This window comes from Camelina sativa, chromosome 20 (assembly GCF_030686135.1).
Source record: "Camelina sativa cultivar CO46 ecotype springtype chromosome 20, ASM3068613v1".
NCBI classification, from domain to species: domain Eukaryota; kingdom Viridiplantae; phylum Streptophyta; class Magnoliopsida; order Brassicales; family Brassicaceae; genus Camelina; species Camelina sativa.
In genome coordinates, this window is record NC_141899.1 from 4,776,858 (window position 1) to 4,798,296 (window position 21,439).

The 21,439-nt window shown below is 38.2% G+C and overlaps 6 protein-coding genes and 1 long non-coding RNA gene across 9 annotated transcripts; 6 read left to right on the forward strand and 1 right to left on the reverse strand.

The window, feature by feature from the left end:
• The first annotated feature begins 1,209 nt into the window (after window positions 1–1,209).
• On the forward strand, window positions 1,210–5,192 carry LOC104769406 (clathrin interactor EPSIN 1). Of its 2 annotated transcripts, none has more exons than XM_010493612.3 (11): window positions 1,210–1,560; window positions 1,676–1,727; window positions 2,075–2,154; window positions 2,266–2,344; window positions 2,432–2,515; window positions 2,628–2,773; window positions 2,860–3,069; window positions 3,256–3,389; window positions 3,534–3,724; window positions 3,918–4,320; window positions 4,627–5,192. In XM_010493612.3, exons 1-11 carry the CDS (start codon window positions 1,520–1,522, stop codon window positions 4,860–4,862), a joined length of 1,656 nt encoding a protein of 551 aa, XP_010491914.1. In that variant the 5' UTR covers window positions 1,210–1,519; the 3' UTR covers window positions 4,863–5,192. The 2 variants fall into 2 exon arrangements, with proteins under 2 accessions (XP_010491914.1, XP_010491915.1); XM_010493613.3 differs by having other exon boundaries at window positions 1,246–1,560; window positions 3,546–3,724.
• Window positions 5,066–8,714, forward strand: LOC104769407 (alpha-glucosidase). Its single transcript, XM_010493614.3, has 6 exons — window positions 5,066–5,660; window positions 5,772–6,481; window positions 6,599–6,829; window positions 6,916–7,562; window positions 7,643–8,066; window positions 8,156–8,714. Exons 1-6 carry the CDS (start codon window positions 5,416–5,418, stop codon window positions 8,623–8,625), a joined length of 2,727 nt encoding a protein of 908 aa, XP_010491916.1. The 5' UTR covers window positions 5,066–5,415; the 3' UTR covers window positions 8,626–8,714.
• Window positions 8,715–8,946: 232 nt separating this feature from the next.
• LOC104769408 (glycosyltransferase BC10) lies at window positions 8,947–11,689 on the forward strand. 2 transcript variants are annotated; one of them, XM_010493615.3, is made up of 2 exons: window positions 8,947–10,177; window positions 10,774–11,689. In XM_010493615.3, exons 1-2 carry the CDS (start codon window positions 9,653–9,655, stop codon window positions 11,410–11,412), a joined length of 1,164 nt encoding a protein of 387 aa, XP_010491917.1. In that variant the 5' UTR covers window positions 8,947–9,652; the 3' UTR covers window positions 11,413–11,689. The 2 variants fall into 2 exon arrangements, with proteins under 2 accessions (XP_010491917.1, XP_087360697.1); XM_087504571.1 differs by lacking the exon at window positions 8,947–10,177 and adding an exon at window positions 10,368–10,503.
• On the reverse strand, window positions 11,561–12,051 carry LOC109131104 (uncharacterized). Its single transcript, XR_002036793.2, has 2 exons — window positions 11,925–12,051; window positions 11,561–11,795 (listed from the first exon to the last, which is right to left on the reverse strand). It is a non-coding gene; the product is annotated as an uncharacterized LOC109131104 (long non-coding RNA).
• A 3,184-nt stretch (window positions 12,052–15,235) lies between these two features.
• On the forward strand, window positions 15,236–16,613 carry LOC104769409 (putative F-box protein At3g10790). The gene is made up of 2 exons (XM_087505819.1): window positions 15,236–16,352; window positions 16,453–16,613. Exons 1-2 carry the CDS (start codon window positions 15,236–15,238, stop codon window positions 16,611–16,613), a joined length of 1,278 nt encoding a protein of 425 aa, XP_087361945.1.
• Window positions 16,614–17,849: 1,236 nt separating this feature from the next.
• On the forward strand, window positions 17,850–19,001 carry LOC109131144 (F-box/kelch-repeat protein At3g04660-like). Its single transcript, XM_019241772.2, has one exon. The coding sequence runs from the start codon at window positions 17,850–17,852 to the stop codon at window positions 18,999–19,001; it is 1,152 nt and encodes a 383-aa protein (XP_019097317.2).
• A 1,122-nt stretch (window positions 19,002–20,123) lies between these two features.
• On the forward strand, window positions 20,124–21,320 carry LOC109125223 (putative F-box protein At3g10790). The gene has a single exon (XM_019242158.2). It carries the CDS (start codon window positions 20,124–20,126, stop codon window positions 21,318–21,320), a length of 1,197 nt encoding a protein of 398 aa, XP_019097703.2.
• Window positions 21,321–21,439: the final 119 nt, after the last annotated feature.

Sequence of the window (21,439 nt, forward strand, 5' to 3'; positions counted from 1 at the left end):
CAAAAAGGTAATGCTATTGTGCGTCGTGGTTCACATGGACTGGATGTGTCAGCGGTATCTGGAATTTAATTTTTGATCGAATTATATTACGACACGTGTCGTGTTACGTTTAATTACTCGATTTGCTGTTGGATTAAGAGGTTATTTAATGACGAGTGACGACTTGGTTTTAAAATTTTAAAATTGTAAACCGTCAGGGAATTACGTTTGGACATTGAAAGGTGTTTGGAACTGGGCTTTTGATGGGCCCCTGTTTCTGAAGGAGATTGATATAGACGCGCCAAGGTTTTGAGCGTGTGAGAGTGTTTATTTTTGGAAAAAAACAGAGAATGCGAGCGAAGTAAAAACAAAATTTTAACAAATCTGGCTGGGCCAATAGAAAACTAGCAGCATTTATCAACACTTTCTTTAATCCATCAATCCAATCACTTCGATTTTTACGTTCTGGATTACAATCCCCATTAGTTGAAATGCAAAATGGAAAATGGTATCTTTATTTAATTTGTGCGTCAGCAAAATGACAAGTATTGGTGTGATGAGGATATGATATTATTACATGGGATATGGTTTGGGGTTGGGGACACTAAATGTTTCGAGGAGGAGGATTAGTGCATGGTCAACCAAGAGACCAATTTAAATTAGTGGAATACGTGATATAGTTTGATATTATATGGTTTATTTCCAGAATCAAGATTATAAACAAATGTCAATTTGACTTACATATGACTTCATCACGCCGACTTCTTCAATAATACAATTGCTATAATTTAGTTAAGAGAAATTTTGTTAGCTATAGATGTCACTATCTAATCTTATTCGAATTTTGCGTTTGCAATGTTGAGTCAACACTAACCAAAAACTAACTTGTGTTAATGATCGTTGTATAAATAAAATGAAAAGAAAAAAAAAATTCAATATAGGTACATGAACTCAATATGGTGAACAGCTTCAAATAAATTAAACACGCAAAGCAAGCAAAAGAATCGATCGTAGTTAAAACTCTTAACCAATCAACTCCTCCTACGTCTATGAAATGAGAGATTAGAGGTCGTTAAACTTTCTCACTATGATTATCAATAAGTGGCGGTTAATATGGATCTTTTAAATGACAAAAAAAAAAAAAAAAAAAAAACAATTGCTCAAGTTACCCAAAAATCATATGCGATTATTCGATCTTTAAAGCATATGCGACCTACCAGTATTCTTACTATTCTTACCAGAAGGAATTATTAACAAATGAATAATGATGATCCAAACGGGGGTAACTGAAACCACCCACACGGCCATGAGTTTCGGATTACGCGGATCAACTACGGTCAGCTCGAGAGTTACCCAAAATATTCACACGCCCTTTGTTGCTGCTTTTTTCCTTAAAAAAAAAAAAGCACAAAAAAAGAAAAGAAAAAAAAAACTCATAAAATAAAGACGGAGGCATCCCTGATCAGATCTACACTTCTCGCACCCAAATTTTGCCAGTTTTCGTTCCTCCTCTGTTCATAGCATTTTCCCCAATTCGAAAATGGATTTCATGAAGGTCTTCGATCAAACGGTTCGAGAGATGTGGGTTTTGCCGTTTCCTCTTACCTATATTCGTCTTCGATTTCGATCCAAATCCGTAGATCGTTTTTGGTTTTATAGTTTTTTTCGATTGATCTCGATTAGTTTTCAATTGCAGCAAGAGGGAGGTGAATCTGAAAGTTTTGAAGGTCCCTGAGATGGAGCAAAAGGTGAATTCATTTGATTCGTATCTATATCTGCAAATATGATTCAGAACTTATGCTTTATCAACCACGAAAAGAGTTGCTAATCCTGAACAGCTAAGCTCGATTTGTTATGTTTCTGTTTCTGTTTCCGGATGCTGTATCTGAGATTTGATCCACCTTTGGGACACTTATAAATCTCGAGTTCTTATTCAATGAATATTCAAGTTAAGCTTGAGCGTTGATGTTTATATTCGATTAGTTTTGTAAGGTTTAGGCTGGCGGCAATGTGTAGTATCTTAGTTTCCTGGATTCTCAGTCTGATCACGTCTTCAATTTCAATTTGTTCATCTCGAGTTCTATGTTTAGTACAGGTATTGGATGCTACAGATAATGAGCCTTGGGGTCCTCATGGTACTGCATTGGCTGAGATAGCACAGGCTACAAAGAAATTGTAATCTCTGGCTTCATTTTCTTTCAAGCGTCTCTTTTTTTTTTTTGGTGTGATTTTACAAAAGAATTTTGATTTGATATCGCTTAACATGTGCGTTTGAAATATGTTTAGCTCGGAGTGCCAGATGGTTATGAGTGTTTTGTGGACTAGACTATCTGAGACGGGAAAAGATTGGCGATATGTCTACAAGGTGAGAAATCTTCTTGATGTGTTCCTGCTGTTTTTAGAAGTTTCCAGTTTATACTTTTAGTTTAACCTGAGGTTGTTTGTCTACCAGGCTTTGGCTGTCATCGATTATCTGATTTCAAATGGATCAGAGCGAGCGGTTGATGAGATTATTGAGCATACTTACCAAATATCTGTAAGTATATTTCTCTTACACTGTTACACACTGATATGTGGTTCTCTCGTGGTGGATATTCTGGTTTTTCAATTGACATGATATTTGTTTTTTTGATTTGTCAACAATGTAGTCACTCACGAGTTTTGAGTATGTTGAACCAAATGGAAAAGATGTGGGGATCAACGTGCGAAAGAAGGCTGAAAACATAGTTGCTCTCTTGAATAACAAAGAGAAAATCTCAGAAATCAGAGACAAAGCAATAGCAAATCGTAACAAGTTAGTTTTTTATACAACTGAAATTTACCGGTTTGCCCGTTCTTCTTTACATGTTGCCCTAATTGGATATTGCTGCCTCCAATCAGGTATGTTGGCCTCTCATCCACGGGGATAACATATAAATCTGGTTCAGCTTCAGCTTCGTTTGGTGGTAATTTTCAAAGTGGTTCAAACAATTATGATAGGGATTCCAGAGAAGACAAGAATGACTACGAGTCTTTTCAGAAGTCAAGACGCGGTGTTATAAGTGACGACCAAGGCTTTACTTCAAAGAAGAGTTTTTCACGCTATGGCAGGTTTTATGTCAACCCTATTCATTTCTGATGTCATATTCATTACGGATTTTGAATATATTTCACTTTGGGAGTTTATTTCCCAGATGAGGCTGTTTGTTTGCTTTTAGTTTCTGTTTTCGTTTACGACTCATTTTGTGTGCGTTTACTCTTATTTTTGCTCACTCAGTTTCAATTCTGAATGTGCAGCACGGACCATGATAATCAATCCAGTGGGAAAAAGTCACCCGACTCAGCCAAATATAGTTCACATGTTTCTGCAGCTCCTTCAAACAACGATGACGATTTTGATGATTTTGATCCACGTGGAACTTCCAGCAATAGTATGTTTTTTCCTTCAACTGCTGAGTTTGCTGATTGTTATCATTTATTGGACAATAGTTAATTTGATAAATTATAGCGCACAAGATGTATATATGATAGACAAGAAGAGTGATGTCTTATCTGTATGGCTTTCTCTTTGGCAGAGCCATCCACAGGCAGTACCAACCAAGTAGACCTTTTTGGAGGAGATCTGATTGGTGACCTCTTGGATTCTGGGCCAACAGAAACATCTTCCACCAACAACAACGAGAAATTTCAAGAGGCTGACTTGTTTGCTGATGCAGCTTTTGTATCAGCCTCGGCTCAGGGAACAGAATTTGGGTCACAGCCACAGGTGGGTGACTTCTCCCATCTAAGCTAGTATGCGGCTTTAAACAGTTGAATTTTTTTTTATCAATGTTCTATCTGATTCAATTCTGCGCTGCTCGACAAACACGTCCAGTTTTGTTGTTGAAGTTATTACGTGTCACAATGAATTGTGCTGTTAAATCGTAGACTGATATGGTTCCGCATGTCTGTTTCTACAGAAAGAAGTTGATCTTTTCTCTGCGTCTGAACCTTCTGTCACAGTTTCTTCAGCTCCTCCGTCCGTTGATCTTTTTGCATCTCCTGAGTCTGCACGCCCAGAAGCCAAGATATCTAAACCTGAGACTATGACCACTCCCAACATTGTTGACCCATTCGCTGCAGTTCCAATGGATAATTTTGATGGATCTGATCCTTTTGGTGCCTTCACTTCCCACTCGGCTTCTGTCTCTACAGGTCCACAGGCCCCAAATGTACATGGGAGTGCAACAAACACTACAAGCCCGGTGTCTTTGGCAGACTCGAAGCCACAACACTTGCAAAAGAAAGATCCTTTCCAAGTGAAATCTGGAATTTGGGCAGATTCTCTGAGCCGTGGACTGATTGATCTCAATATAACTGCTCGTAAGTCAAAAACTTGCTCTTTTATCAAGAACTCTGTCATGTGCCATGCACTAGTATGTGGTAGTGAACTATAAAAAAAATTAGTCTATTTTCTTATTAGATGCAGATCAAACTCAAAAGGTATAGTTGGTCAATTGCATTCCAACTAATTGTCGAATAGTTCATTCTAGCTGTCAAAATTCTAGGCTCACATAGAGTTCCAATACCATGTAGCTTGACTTTGCATTGTGTCAAGACATAAAATTGTTGGGTTTTACTTTGTAAGTCTGATCTCAGTCCTGACTATTTGGTTTTCCCTGTAATCAGCCAAAACAGCTTCTCTAGCTGATGTGGGCGTTGTGGGTGGTCTGAGCAGTGATGAAGGTAACAAAGCATCTGCTGCTTCATACTACTCAGGCTGGTCCATGGGTGCAGGATCCGGGCTCGGTAAAACCGGTCTATACAGTACACAGCAGCAGCAACAACAACAAGCACCTGAAATCTCAGATGACTTCTTCTCCAGCCTCAGTAACCAAAACTACCAATCTGGAGGCTTCAAGTAGTGAATTTGTCTTGGGATTTTCGTTTTCAGACGGAAAAGGCATATCAGGTTTGAGTCCTACATTCAACAATATTGGAAATCTAAGTAATTTTAATTAATGGGCTTGTTGTTCTTTGCACTTCATTCATGAGACAATCTAGTCGGTGGCTGATGTGCCATTGTTGTTGTGGCATTTACTTTTGGTTTAAATGAGAGAGAAGAATTGTCTATGGTTTTTGATAAAGAGAGTTATTATTATTGGTTTTAAGTTTTGTTTTGTTCATACAAAGTTTATGTATCAGAAGAATATCTTGTCCGACTCTACAAAGATTTTTATTATCGTGTGTCAAAAGAGACTCCTACGTTCTTCTTAGTTTTGTTTTCGTATTTTATTTTAGAAACTATGTATCACATTCACATTGACCAAAGTTCATGTCTTAATTATTATGTTAATAATCTTATCTTACACAATTTGGTTCACAGCGCACGAATGACTTATAAAATATAAGATTAATCTTATCTACAAAGAATAATTGAAAATAAAAAAAAAAACTAGTCCAACACGAAAACAAAAAATGTCATATCTTCACTGGTTTCCCAATATCTTCTTCGTCGTTGTCGTCTTCTTCTCCTCGAGCTTAGCTTCACCATCACATGGAAGCTCACAAGTGTTACTAGAAGGAGAAGAAGTTGGATACGGCTACGTCGTCAGATCAGTGGCCGTTGACTCCAACCAGAAGCTTTTGACGGCGACTCTTGACCTGATCAAACCGTCGTCCATTTACGCACCAGATGTTAAATCACTTAGTCTTCATGTCAGGTCATTATAATCTTCTCAGTTCTCTCACTCTAATCAATTTGGCAAGTTTTTCAAAGTTACTTTAAATATGCGATAATTTAGGAAACTTTAATGATTGTGTTATATGTGCAGCCTGGAGACGAGTGAGCGATTGAGAATCAGAATCACAGATTCTAGTCAACAAAGATGGGAGATACCGGAATCCGTTATTCCTCGCGCCGGAAACCACTCACCTCGCCGTTACTTAACGGAGGAATTAAACGGAGGAAACTCACCGGAGAACAGTTTCTTAACAGATCCATCATCGGACTTAGTTTTCACACTCCACAACACCACGCCCTTCGGTTTCTCAGTCACCCGACGCTCCTCCGGCGATGTCCTCTTCGACACATCACCGGATCAATCAGATCCAAACACTTACTTCATCTTCAAAGACCAATTCCTTCAACTATCTTCCGCGTTACCGGAAAACAGATCGAATCTGTACGGTCTCGGAGAGCACACGAAGCGATCGTTCAGGCTAGTTCCCGGCGATACTATGACTCTGTGGAACGCCGACGTCGGCAGCGAGAATCCGGATGTTAACCTTTACGGGTCGCACCCGTTTTACATGGATGTAAGAGGATCAAACGGTCATGACGACGAAGCAGGGAGGAGTCACGGCGTTTTGTTGCTCAACAGCAACGGAATGGATGTTAAGTATGAAGGACATCGGATTACTTACAATGTGATCGGAGGTGTCATTGATCTTTATGTGTTCGTCGGACCATCACCGGAATTGGTTATGAATCAGTACACAGAGCTTATTGGAAGACCTGCTCCTATGCCTTACTGGTCATTTGGTAAGAGACATTGCTCTTTGCATTTTTGTTTGCTTTAAGTTAATTAGTCCATAGCATTTGGTAATTTTACTTGTTTGTGTGAATTGAGATGTGTGTGTTTGCTTTGATTTTGTGAAGGATTTCACCAATGTAGGTATGGCTACAAGAATGTTTCAGACCTCGAATCTGTAGTTGATGGATACGCAAAAGCTGGAATACCTCTTGAGGTTATGTGGACAGACATTGATTACATGGACAACCACAAAGACTTCACTTTGGATCCCATAAATTTCCCGGAGGACAAGATGAAGTCATTTGTGGATACACTTCACAAGAGTGGTCAGAAATACGTGCTGATCTTAGATCCTGGTAACACTCATGAACTATATATATAGTCTCTAGAGTCTTTTCAACAAATTGATTTTACAAGATGAGTGTATTGGGTTTACGTGTAGGTATTGGTGTGGACAGCTCTGACGGGACGTATAATAGAGGGATGGAAGCAGATGTTTTCATAAAGCGAGATGGTAAGCCTTATCTCGGTGAGGTTTGGCCCGGAAAAGTATACTTCCCTGACTTCTTGAATCCAGCTGCTGCGACTTTTTGGAGCAACGAAATCAAGATTTTCCAGGACATTCTGCCTTTGGATGGTCTGTGGATTGACATGAATGAGTTATCAAATTTCATAACTTCACCTCCAACCCCTGGATCTTCACTCGATGATCCTCCTTACAAGATTAACAATTTAGGGAAGAAAGCGCCGATAAACAACAACACAGTACCTGCAACATCTATCCATTATGGAAACGTTAGTGAATACAATGCCCATAACTTGTATGGACTCTTGGAAGCTAAAGCCACTCACCAGGCTTTAGTGGATGTAACGGGAAAGAGACCGTTTGTTTTGTCGAGATCCACGTTTGTAAGCTCGGGGAAGTACACGGCTCACTGGACCGGCGATAATGCTGCCAAATGGGAGGATTTGGCTTACTCAATCCCTGGAATTCTCAACTTTGGTCTGTTTGGGATTCCTATGGTTGGAGCTGATATCTGCGGTTTCTCACATGATACCACTGAGGAACTATGTCGTCGATGGATCCAGGTAGAGTGATTTATTTCTCGGAAACAACCTGTAGACTTTTTTCTGAGTTCATGATCTAACGTTGGCTCTTAAATTATCAGCTTGGAGCTTTTTACCCTTTTGCAAGAGACCATTCGAACCTTAATTCCGTCAGACAAGAACTATACTTGTGGGATTCTGTTGCTTCTTCTGCAAGAAAGGTTCTTGGCCTCCGTATGAGACTACTCCCACATCTCTACACACTGATGTACGAGGCTCACGTTAGCGGCGTCCCAATCGCGCGACCACTCTTCTTCTCGTTCCCCCGAGACACTAACACATATGGGATCGATTCACAGTTCTTGATCGGTAAAAGCATAATGGTTTCTCCAGCGCTGGAGCAAGGGAAGGTGACGGTGGATGCGTATTTCCCCGCAGGAAACTGGTTTGATCTTTTTAACTATTCATCTGTCATTGGTGGAGATTCTGGCAAGCACGTTAGGCTTGATACTCCCGCAGATCATGTCAACGTCCATGTTCGAGAAGGTAACTATAGTAGTATATTCTTTGATAGCCAGTTTTGATAAGTGGACTTCAGCTTGAACCGAGTTTGATTTACCTTTGTGATCACATAGGTAGTATTGTGGCAATGCAAGGAGAGGCAATGACAACTAGAGACGCCAGAAAGACACCGTATCAGCTCCTAGTTGTAGCCAGCCGGCATGAGAACATCTCGGGCGAACTGTTTCTCGACGACGGGGAAAACCTTCAGATGGGAGAGGGAGGAGGAAACCGTGATTGGACTCTCGTGAAGTTCCGGTGCTACATAACGGGAAAATCCGTGGTACTGAGATCAGAAGTAGTGAACCCAGAGTACGCGTCAAGAATGAAATGGAGCATCGAGAAAGTAAAATTTGTTGGGTTCGAGAACGTAGCGAACGTGAAAACGTACGAGGTTAGGACAAGTGAGAGATTGAGGAGTCCAAGAATCTCTCTTATAAAAACAGTTATGGACGATGATGATCCAAGGTTTCTCAGTGTGGAGGTTTCTAAACTGTCATTGCTTGTTGGGAAAAAGTTCGAGATGAGATTGAAATTAACTTGAACAATAAACATACCCAATAATTCATATGATGCTTAATAAATAAGGTGTAAAGAGGATTGATAAATAAAAATTTCAAAATTCACTTTTAAGTAATGTGATGCAATTCCTGGATTATAGATATTTGTCCTTTTTTTATAATCGACCACATGTTGTCATGTTAGAGCATAGCTGTGCCCACAGCCCATATGACCATCTTTTAATTTTTTTTGTCCATTGATATCGCCACAAAATCTTTCGTGTTGTTAATTTATAATTGAACAACCAATTAACATTAAAACTAATTTGAAAAATATATACTAATTGAACGAATTTCCAAATTCTGATATTCTGATAATATATATAAGAAAAAAAAAAAGGCAGTCGACGCTACAAAGTACAAACAGAGCAAAAGCAGCGGTCTTGTCTAATAAGGCAAAAAACAGTTTTCGGCGTCTTCCTCACTTTTACTTTTCTCTCCATCATCTCTTCTCTCTCTCTCTCCCCTTCACGGATTCGTAACTTCTTCTCGGTGCTTCTCCGTCGTCATCTTCCCATTATTGAATTTGATTCTTACTTTTTCTCCCTGTAAGCTCGACACGTGGATTATTCTCTGCTTTTTCCCCTTTTCTCTGTGAAGACTTGAGAGAGAGAGAGAGAGAGATGGGAGTAAGTTTCTTAAATTAGCTCAGCTCTCTAGATCCTAGTCTCGATTTCCTCGCCCGTTGAACAAATTAGTAACTGAATCAACTTTAGATACTACCGATTCCGTATCCTGCGGCTCTCGATTTCGTGAAGATTTGTGTATTTGATAACTTTCCCGATTTAGTTTGATTCTGTCTTGCTGGTGAAGTCTCACAACCTGCTTCGTTATTAGCGGAGCAGATCTGGAGTTCTTAGTTTTTAGGTTCTTACGATAAGAGCAACCAATTCATTGACTTTTTTTTATATTAGGCTTAGTTGATTCAGATTCAGAACTTAGATCAAGTTAGAAGCGGAATCAGAATCTGCTTGCTACTATATATATATATATATATATAGAGAGAGAGAGATGCAGAATAGGGTTGTACAGTTGGAAGAAGGGAAAGATAATGGAATCAATGTTGTTAGAACAGGGCAATACAAGGCATTCCCAACGAAACTGCTACTTCTACTAGGTTTTTTCCTTGCTTTTGCTATTACTGTCTTCATCATTAGTGTATCTACAATCAAGTATACTGGATTCCAAAGTGTAGTAACCACAGTGACTTCTAGCTTTGTGCCATGCCGTGACGATGACTCGAATGGTTTGAGTAAATGGATACAACCTCCTGCTGTTTTGATGCATAATATGAGTGATGAAGAGCTTCTTTGGCGTGCTTCCTTTTGGCCTCGGAGAAAAGAGTATCCTTTTAAAAGGGTTCCGAAGATTGCGTTTATGTTCTTGACTAAAGGTCCCTTGCCGCTTGCTTTGCTTTGGGAGAGGTTTCTTAAAGGTCACAATGGGCTTTACTCGGTTTACCTTCATCCTCACCCTTCTTTTACTGCCAAGTTTCCAGCTAATTCTGTTTTCCACCGAAGGCAGATACCTAGCCAGGTCTGCTTCTTTTCATTCCTCTTCTGTTACATGGATACCAGTTACATATAGTAATGATAAAGTAGAGCTCTTGGATCAAACTTGGTTTCTTTAGAAGCCTTTTTTGGCATCACATATTGTCTTGGAACTGGATGCTTTGGAATTACTAATTGAATAAAGTATCAGAAAATGTAACTCTAGAATCAAACTTGGTGTTTTTAGTAGCCTTTGGTTCAAGCAGTTCTTAAGATTTGCTTTGAAGCTTATTGGTTATGTATCTGATTTTGTTGTAATTAGCCAAGTTTCCAGCTAATTCTGTTTTCCACCGAAGGCAGATACCTAGCCAGGTCTGCTTCTTTTTATTCCTCTTCTGTTACATGGATACCAATCTTACATATAGTAATGAGAAAGTAGAGCTCTTGGATCTGTCTTGGCACCATACAGACTTTATATATGCCATGTAGTCATTGCTTTGGAATTACCAATTAAATAAAGTATCAAAGAATGTAACTCTAGAATCAAATTTGGTGTTTTTAGTAGCCTTTTGTTCTAGCAGTTCTTCAGATTGCTTTGAAGCTAATTGGTTTTATTGTAATTTTGGATGTATCATTGTGCAGGTTGCGGAATGGGGGAGAATGTCCATGTGTGATGCAGAGAAGCGGCTTCTCGCCAACGCGCTGCTCGATATCTCCAACGAATGGTTTGTTCTTGTTTCAGAGTCATGCATTCCACTCTACAACTTCACAACCATCTACAGCTACTTAAGCCGATCAAAACACAGCTTCATGGGTGCTTTTGATGACCCTGGGCCATATGGGCGCGGACGCTACAACGGGAACATGGAACCTGAAGTTCCAGTTACCAAATGGCGAAAAGGGTCTCAATGGTTTGAGATTAACAGGGACCTCGCAGCTACCATTGTCAAAGACACATTGTATTACCCGAAATTCAAAGAGTTTTGCAGACCCGCTTGCTACGTGGACGAGCATTACTTCCCGACAATGCTGACAATCGAGAAACCAGCGGTCTTGGCTAACCGGAGCATAACGTGGGTGGACTGGTCGAGGGGAGGTCCCCACCCAGCTACGTTTGGGAGATCGGACATTACAGAAAAGTTCTTTGGAAGAATCTTTGATGGAAGAAACTGCACTTACAATGGTCGCAACACTTCCATTTGCTATCTCTTTGCTAGGAAGTTTGCTCCAAGTGCTCTGGAGCCTTTGCTTCACATTGCTCCGAAGATTCTTGGATTTTGACTAGTTTAGTAATGATGTCTCCCGAACCTCTTGACATCAAATAGAGGTCACGAAATGAGTGGATACGCCGATGTTATATTCATATATTGTTTTGTTTGTTGTGATATTAGTTTGGAAGAAATGAGAGATATTAGTAAAGAGAACTAGGTTGCACAACAGGATCCCAATCATATGTAAACTTTATATATTTAGAGGATTACTATGCATAGATCAATTTTTCTTTCTGATAGTCTTGGGACATTTTTTACGATGGATTAAATAAAACAGGTTTACACAAGTGTTACTGAATCACAATTTGTTTTTTTTTCTTCTTCTAATGTTGTGTCTTATATACCCTTGAAGGCTTTAACCCTTGTGCATCATCATTCTTATTGTCTGTAAGACTGTAACTCATTTTATACGATTAGAAACAAGTTAGGAAAACATAAAAACTTTCTTGTCATGGATGTTTACAAAACTAGTCTTCGTACATCGTTTACCGACCTGAAAAACCAAAAAAGAAATTTGCTTACCGACCAAGATATGTGCTTTGAATGTGAATCCAGAAGACTAGAAGAACTAAATGACACGGAAAAAAAAGAGAGCCAGGTGGAGACACACTTCTACACCTCAATCGAAGGTTCTCGAAACCCTCAAGAGCCTGCCAACGTCTACCATCTGTCTTTCTTTTTTGTTCTCTTTAAAAATGTGAATAAAGTTAAAAGAAAAGAAAAAATGTGAATAAAGTTATTCCTTTTTGGCAAATAGTAGTACATTAAAGTATGTGAAAAGGTTTCATTTGAGGAGGAAAAAGAAGGCTTCAAATTTCATTTATTGGAATATGTTCTCTATGATACAAAGAAATTCCACAAAATCCAACAATTTTCCCTTTTTCGTTTTGAAAAAATAAACAATGAGAAAATATTATCATCTTTTTTCTAGGTCTCAAGAAATTAATTTCATTTATATTCTTCAATCTGACTTTTTCTATTAACTAGAGGAGAAAATCCCACCCATTCAACCAGGTTGTCTCACATTTTTAACAAAAAATAAATAAAACCACATCTATATGATTTAAATGCAATTAATAAGTTATTGGAAAAACAAAACCATTTGGACAAATCATCATGATAATTAAAATAAACAAATTATTTAATACTATTCTCCTATATCATCTCAAAATTTCCTATTTGTCTAATCTTTTCAAAATCACATTAATTTTCTATGATTCCCAAAAGGAAAAAAAATAAAGAAAAGAAAAAGATGAGTTGTTGTTCACCAAACATAATTGTTCACCAAAAAATTCCCTTAAAAAAATCAAACACTTGTCGACGTTACCAAAAAAAAACTCTTTAGACACAATTTTAGCCGTTACACGAACCATGTGCCAGCAAATAAAAATAAAACTTTGGTCCCTACACTGCTCTTCCAACACAAGTCTGCGCATCTTGGCCGTTTCCTTGACGGAACCGCGTTTGCCGTTACTCTGTTCCAAAAAATAGACAGCTCACCCAAATTTCTCCACGCGCCGTAACAACCAAAAACTCACCAGACCGTTGCGCGTTTTCACGCAAGCGAGTTAGATTCACGCTCCTCGTACGAGCGTTAAACATAAAACAAATATCCTCGCAAACGGCGCCGTAACGGCAGAGAGATGACCTGTCGAAATCTCAGTGATTCCACAAATGCAATATCAACCGTTGATTTATCATAAATCCAGCTGGAAATATCCGGGCAGCTTCATAACTCCTGCCCCGACCTCTGCCTTTATAAACACCTCACACCACATTACATTTTTTAGAAAAACCCTCAAGAGCTTAAGCATCATATACTTCAAAGCAACAACACAAACCCTAGCCTCTCTCTCTCTTTCAACAAATACTCTATTTGAAATGGCGTTCTCTACTAAGGCTTCAATCGTTGCTATCATGATGGTGATCATCTCCGTCGTCGCTGTTTCGGCTCAGTCTGAAGCTCCAGCACCAAGTCCTACTTCTGGATCTAGCGCGATCTCTGCATCTTTCGTCTCAGCTGGAGTAGCAGCAGTTGCGGCTCTTGTCTTCGGCTCTGCTCTTCGGATCTAAGTTTTTTTTGCTAAGATGGTGATTTCGTACAGAGTTTATTATCCGGTATAGGCCATTCATCATTATTATTATTCGTGTGTATCATTCCGAAGCTTATAGATCTCAGTTCTACCTAGCTCTTTCTTCTATGTCTTAGATCTTCATATCTGTATTGAGGATCTTTATTATTCTGAGTTTTATTTGTGGTTTTGTGATTTTTCTAGACGGTTATGGGATGTGGTTTTTTGATATGATATATTGAATCTATTCTATTTATTTTATATTTTTATTGGATGTTTCTTCTTAGATCTTTTGTTCTTATGCCTAGCGATTCACACAAATCCTGAGAAATTTTTTAGAAAATGCATACATAGTAGTTGAGAAATTCTATAAAATTGAAGAATATATTCTAAACGCGTTTAAATCGAATCATTCCAACCCAAAATCGAACTGGCTTTTGATTATAACGCAGAATCAAATCATCATTATTTTGGCATCAAATTTTATTCTGTTGGGAATTGAATCTGATTCTAACGCAACTAAAATGGTCAAAGCGTTAAACAAACTACCGAATCTGAAAATTTTGAAATAGAAACCAGTATTTTGTCCATAGAATTTATATAATGCTATTGAATTAATGTTAACTAAGTTACAATATCTTTGTATATGTAATTTTGCTCAACCTGTGAGTAGTGTGGTTCAATTTCGCTTTTTCCATTTACACATTTTGGTTTACTTGGTATAATAAAGCTTTGAACTAGTGCCTAGTGGTGGTGGGGTTAAAATGATTTGGTGCATTGTTTTAAGAGTTTTCAGAATTATGCAGTACAAGTGTCCATTGCTTTTGGTTTTTTTAGAGCTCTGCACTGTTGAATGTTGATGATACTCGTTTCAAATATGGATCTTGACGTGACGTCGTGTTTTTGGAAAATTGCGGTATGACTTGTTAAAACAAAATCACGTTGGCGTGTGGAATCAACTGAACAACTAAAAGTACCAATACGAAAACTTGACCTTTCTTTATCAGCTATGAAGAAAAAATATGAGGGGCTATAATAACGGAATTGAAGTTTTCTTAATGAGACACAAATTTTGGTCAATAGTATTTGATTGATAATAAAGGTTGGGAGGAATTATTTGATGATAGTGAAACTTTAATGACTTTTGTTGGCACAAAAAATTGTAGTTTTTTTTTGTCTACACGGTCAAGAATAATCAACTGTTGGATTAGTAGTATTGAAATTTGTAACGTGTTTAGTGTTGTGCTGGGTGATTCTCTAGATAGCAACGTTGTTGGATTTTTATAGTTTTACAAATCCTTCATCATAAATGTCTTTCGATTGTATATATATAGGGTTAATTTATGTGTTTACTTCCATTGATACATTGCATCATATGATCAAAACAATTTACCAAACCTGCCTTGGTGGATCTACAAGGCAATAATTCAATATGTTCACATGATTCACCGTCTGGTTTTTGATGTTATAGCGTATTTGTTCTATTTGGCTCGTGATTGGTTTACTTCGCAGGTCACCTGTTGTTGTTTATTTGTAAAAAAAAAGTTTTATCCCAAGGAAATAAAGGAAAAAATAAAATTGTTGGACTTTCACATTTGAGGCCCATTGGGTATATATCTCATCTCACCCAATTACCGTAAGTTATATTATATCATATGAAATTGCTATTCCAAAAGAAAAGGATTCGTTGGGTCTATACATAACGGATTTAGAAATCGGTTCTACCCCGGGAAGAAAGAAAGAAAAAGCAGAGGAATTGCTATGAAGAGGGTTAAGAAGGAGAACGATCCACAGATACGAGACGACAACACATCCATGGTTGATCTTCCTCGAGATCTTATCGAAAAGATTCTTTTGAACTTGCCGGCTATATCCATACCAAAGCTCATCGTCGTCTCGAAGCTCTGGTCTTCTATCATCCGCAGCAAAAGTTTCATCGATCAGTACCTGAAACGATCGCTAACTCGTCCGTGTTTTCTCATCACATTCAACCGTGATGACATCCGGTTCTTCCACTCAATTCCTATGCAGTCTCTGGAGGCAGCGTCACCGTCTTCTTCTTACACTTGTACAACGTCAAGCTTTCCTCTGAGTCTTGATACAAAGCGGCTCTGTTCAAAAAGTTACAACGTTTCTCCACCGGTACGCGGATTGATCTGCTTTCAATATTTGGATAAGGTGGTGGTTTCGAATCCTAGCACGGGCCAGTTCTTGGTTTTACCAAAACTCAGAAAACTAGATATATCAAGGTTTTTGGGATACGATCCGGTTGGAGATGAATACAAAGTCTTGTGCACGACGGTAATGGTATTGCAAGATTCTGGAGAAGTTGTGAGCGAAGAGCATCAAGTTTTCACATTAAAAGGAGGATCTCAGAAGAAGGAGAAAGAAGAAGCTACATGGAGGATGATCGAATGTAAGGTTCCGCATTGTCCTGTAACCAAAGGGATATGTATGACGACGACGACGAATGGTGTTATTTACTACGGAGCTTTGTCAACCCGTGACAGAGATACACGAGAATCCCTAATTGTGTGCTTTGATGTGAGATCGGAAGGTTTTACTCTTGTTAAATTACCCAACGGTGTCGAAATTGATGGTGGTGATGAATCAGCTGAATTGGTCAACTACCAAGGGAAGATAGCTTTATTGAATCACTTACATTTTGGTAAATGTGATATGTGGGTTTTGGAAGATGTCGGTAAACCAGAATGGTCAAAGATCTCTATCGTGGTTCCTTCTTGGGCTCATTTAGCTAGAGGAGGTTTATTAGATTGCAGAGGTGCCATTCTTAGTTCCGGAGAATTCATATTCTCACCAGTCTCTTCGGATAGCCCGTTCTGTATTGTCACTTACGATCGCGAGAAAGATATTGGCAGTAGAACTAAAAGTGTTTTGTTCAGATCTCGGATGGTATCTAGTTCAATGGTTCTGGTTTTGATTGAAGTTCAAGTTTTTAGTTTTTTTTTTTTCTGTAGAACTAAAAGTGTTTCTTATTTGGTTATACATTGGAGAAAACCAGGTTGTGTTTTCATGTGATGATTACTACAAAGGGTTTCTATATGTGAACAAGATTCTCTTCGCTTATAGTATAAGCTTTATACTACTCTCCATGCATAATTTGATCCTTGACACATAATCTGAAGATAGATTAAGTAAACATTTTTATATTAGCTCTTTTCTCCTAATATTCAGCATATCTCAGATGACAACAACAAATAACAATTATGCTGGAAAAAAAAACAAATCAACGAGAAAGGGTTTATTTGTTGCAAGAAAAAACTTTTGGGGTTTATATGAAAATTACGAATGAATTAAAGAAGGGTTTATTTACTGAGTTTATATAAAAAAGTTTTGGTATAATAAAGCTTTGAAGTAGTGGTAGGGTTAAATGATTTGTGAATTGTTTAAGAGTTTTTAGAATTATGCAGTACAAGTGTCCATTGCTTCTGTTCTTTTAGAGCTCTGCACTGTTGAATGTTGATGATACTCATTTCAAATATGGATCTTGACGTGACGTCGTGTTTTTGGAAAATTGAGGTATGACTTCTTGTTAAAACAAAATCACGTTGGCGTGTGTGGAATCAACTGAACAACTAAAGTACCAATACGAAATCTTGACCTATCTTTATCAGCTAAGGAGAAAAATATGAGGGTTATAATAACGGAATTGAAGTTTTCTTAATGAGACACAAATTTTGGTCAATAGTATTTGATTGATAATAAAGTTTGGAGGAACTATTATTTGATGATAGTGAAACTTAATGACTTTTGTTGGCACAAGAAATTATAAGTTGTATTCCTACACGGTCAAGAATAATCAACTGTTGGATTAGTAGTATTGAAATTTGTAATGTGTTTAGTATTGTGCTGTGGCCTGTGTGATTCTGTAGATAGCTAGCTACGTTGTTGGAATTTTATAGTTTTACAAATCCTTCATCATAAATGTCTTTCGATTGTATATAAGGTTAATTTATGTGTTTACTTCCATTGATACATTGCATCATATGATCAAATCAGTTTACCAAACCTGCCTTGGTGGATCTACAAAGGCAATAATCACAAATTAAAATGCAATAGTTCAATATGTTCACATGATTCACCCTTTGGTTTTAGAGGTTATAATATAACGTATTTGTTCTGTTTGGCTCATGATTGGTTCCTTTTTACTTCGCAGGCCACCTGTTGTTTATTTGTAAAAAAAAAGTTTTATTCCTAGAAAAAAAAATGTTGGACTTTCATATTGAGGCCCATTGGGTATATATCATATCAAATTGTTATTCCAAAAGAAAAAGATTCGTTGGGTCTCTATATATAACGGTTTTAGAAATCGATTCTGGCCGGGAAGAAAGAAAAAAGCAGAGGAGGAATCGCCATGGAAAATGTTAAGAGGGTGAAGGGCTCATCATCTTATCTTCCTCGAGATCTGATCCAAAAGATTCTTGTGAAGTTGCCGGCTAAATCCGTACCAAAGCTCATCGTCGTCTCGAAGCTATGGTCTTCTATCATCCGCAGCAAAAGTTTCATCGATCAGTACCTGGAACGATCGTTACCTCGTCCGCGTTCTCTCTTTTCATTCGAACGTAACAGCATCCTGTTCTTCCACTCAATCTCTCAATCTCAGGAGGAGGCAGAGGCAGCAGCACCGTATTCTTGCACTACTACATCAAGCTTCTCTGTCAGACTTGATCCGCCGCTCTTGTCAGAAGGTTACTACATTACTCCGCCGGTGCGCGGCTTGGTCTGCGTTCAAGATTTGGATAAGGTGGTGATTACGAATCCTAGCACGGGCCAGTTCTTTGTTTTACCAAAAGTCAGAACTGAGAGAAGACGAATATCAAGATTTTTCGGGTACGATCCGATCGGAGATGAGTACAAAGTCTTGTGCATGACGGCGTTACGAGTTACTCTCGGTACTAAACCCGTTATGAGCGAGGAGCATCAAGTTTTCACTTTAGGTGGGGAAGCTGCATGGAGAATGATCAAATGTAAGGTTCCACATTGTCCTGTAACCAGAGGGCTATGGATGACGAACGGGGTGATTTATTACGGAGCTTGGTCCACCAGTGATAAAGAGAAACGAGTATCTCTAGTTGTTTGCTTTGACGTGAGATCGGAAGAGTTTACTTTTGTTAAACTACCCGATGGTGTCCAAGTTCTTGATAGTGATTCTGCGTTGGTCAACTACGAGGGGAAGGTGGCTTTATTGAATTACGCACATAATGGTAACTTTGATATGCGGGTTTTGGAAGATGTCGTCAAAGAAGAATGGTCAAAGATCTCTATCGTGGTTCCTTCTTGGGATGATTTAGTTAGAACATGCTTTTTGTATTGCAGAGGTGTCATTAGTTCCGGCGAATTCATATTCTCAACAGACTTCTATTCGGATGGCCGGTTCTTTATTGTCAGTTATGATCCCAAGAAAGACGTCGCCAGAACTAAAAGATTTGAGATTGAAGGACTTGGAGATGACTTGCGTTATGGGGTAGTTTTATTGGATTATGCAGAGTGTCCTATATTTCTCTAAAGAAACTCTATTTGTGTGTTTGATGATGACTACCTGGTTTCTGTAAAAGTGTCCTCTCCTTTTTAGCTTTGAAACATTTCATCACCCATTTTGTCTATCTAGTTCAATGGTTCTGGCTTTGATTTATAGTTGAGTTTTTAGTTTTTCTCTAGAACTAATTACAGTATTTCTTATTTTGGTTATCTTTGGAGAGAACCAAAAACACTTCGGATATTTTAACTGTTGTGTGATAGTATGTCACAAAACAAAATGTTTTTTAACTCTTCAAAATCCAAGAAGCAAATAGTTAATATTAGAGAATCTATCGAATAATTGGTTATAGTATAGTAACCATCGATCATGAAAATTCATTAAAACTAATTAGCGTTCTGATTACAGTTTCAACTTTCAACATTGAAATATAATCCTGTTCGAATTTTTAGTTAATTTAAAATTTTTTTCTTCTTATAAACAAGAGTGAATTTTGTAAAATATTTTCACTTTCCATTCCTTGATCTCTTTGGTAAAAAAACCTTTTCACTTAGAATCCAACTGCCTAAAGTCATAACTTCTCGGATCTAGAAGGCAATACTTACAAAGTTTAGGCAGTTGTTGAATTTAATGTTATGCTGTGTGATTCTGTAGATAGTTAGCTACGTTGTTGGAATTTTATAGTTTTACAAATCCTTCATCATAAATGTCTTTCGATTGTATATAGGGTTAATTTATGTGTTTACTTCCATTGATACGTTGCATCATATGATCAAATCAATTTACCAAACCTGCCTTGGTGGATCTACAAAGGCAATAATTCAATATGTTCACATGATTCACCGTCTGGTTTTTGATGTTATAGCGTATTTGTTCTATTTGGCTCATGAATTGGTTCCTTTTTACTTCGCAAGTCACCTGTTCTTATTTATTTCTAAAAAAAAAGTTTTATTCCTAGGAAATAATGGAAAAAAAAAATGTTGGACTTTCATTTTGAGGCCCATTGGGTATATATCATCTCACCCAATTACCGTAAGTTATATCATATCAAATTGTTATTCCAAAACAAAAAGAAAAGGATTCGTTGGGTCTATATATAACGGTTTTAGAAATCGGTTGTAGCGGGAAGAAAGAAAAAGCAGAGGAATCGCTATGAAGAGGGTTAAGAGGGAGAACGATCCACAGATACGAGACGACAACACATCCATGGCTGATCTTCCTCGAGATCTGATCGAAAAGATTCTTTTGAAGTTGCCGGCTAAATCCGTACCGAAGCTCATCGTCGTCTCGAAGCTCTGGTCTTCTATCATCCGCAGCAAAAGTTTCATCGATCTCTACCTGGAACGATCTCTAACTCGTCCGCGTTCTCTCTTTTTAGTCGAACGTAACAGCAACCTGTTCTTTTACTCAATCTCTCAGGGAGAGGCAGCAACGTCTTCTTGCACCACTATGCCATCAAGCTTTCCTATGAGACTTAATCGGTGGGTCTTGTCAGAAGGTAACTACATTACTCCACATGTACGCGGCTTGATCTGCTTTCAAGATTCGTATAAGATGGTGGTTTCGAATCCTAGCACGGGCCAGTTCTTGGTTTTACCAAAACTCAACACTAGGAGAAAAGAAGGGATATCAAGATTTTTCGGATACGATCCGATCGGAGATGAATACAAAGTCTTGTGCATGACGGTATTGCAAATTTCTTACAAAGGTGAACCGGTTGTGAGCGAGGAGCATCAAGTTTTCACTTTATATGGAGGAGCTCAGAAGAAGAAGAAAGAAGCAGCTACATGGAGAATGATCAAATGTAAGGTTCCGCATTGTCCTGTAACCAAAGGGCTATGGATGACGAACGGGGTTATTTATTACGGAGCTTGGTCCAATACTGATAAAGATACACGAGGATCACTAGTTGTTCGCTTTGATGTGAGATCGGAAGAGTTTACTCTTGTTAAAATACCCGACGGTGTCCAAGTTCTTGACACTGATTCTGCATTGGTCAACTACCAGGGGAAGGTGGCCTTTTTGAATTACTCACATAATGGTAACTTTGATCTGCGGGTTTTGGATGATGTCGTCAAACAAGAATGGTCAAAGGCCTCTGTCGTGGTTCCTTCTTGGAGGGATTTGGTTGAGTTACTTGAGTGTCACTTCTTGTGTTGCAGAGGTATCACTAGTTCGGGCGAACTCATATTCTCAAGAAAATCCTTACATTCGGATGGCCGGTTCTTTATTGTCAGTTACGATCCCAAGAATGACGTCGCCAGAAGAGCTGAGATTGAAGGATTTAGAGATGGGTTGGAATATGTGATAGTCTTATTGGATTATACAGAGTGTCCTATAATTCTCTAAAGAAACTCTATTTGTATATATGTTTGATGATGACTACCTGGTTTCTGTAACAGTCCTTTTTATCTTTGAAACATTTCATCACCCATTTTGTCTACTGGTTTCTTTGATCTATCTAGTTC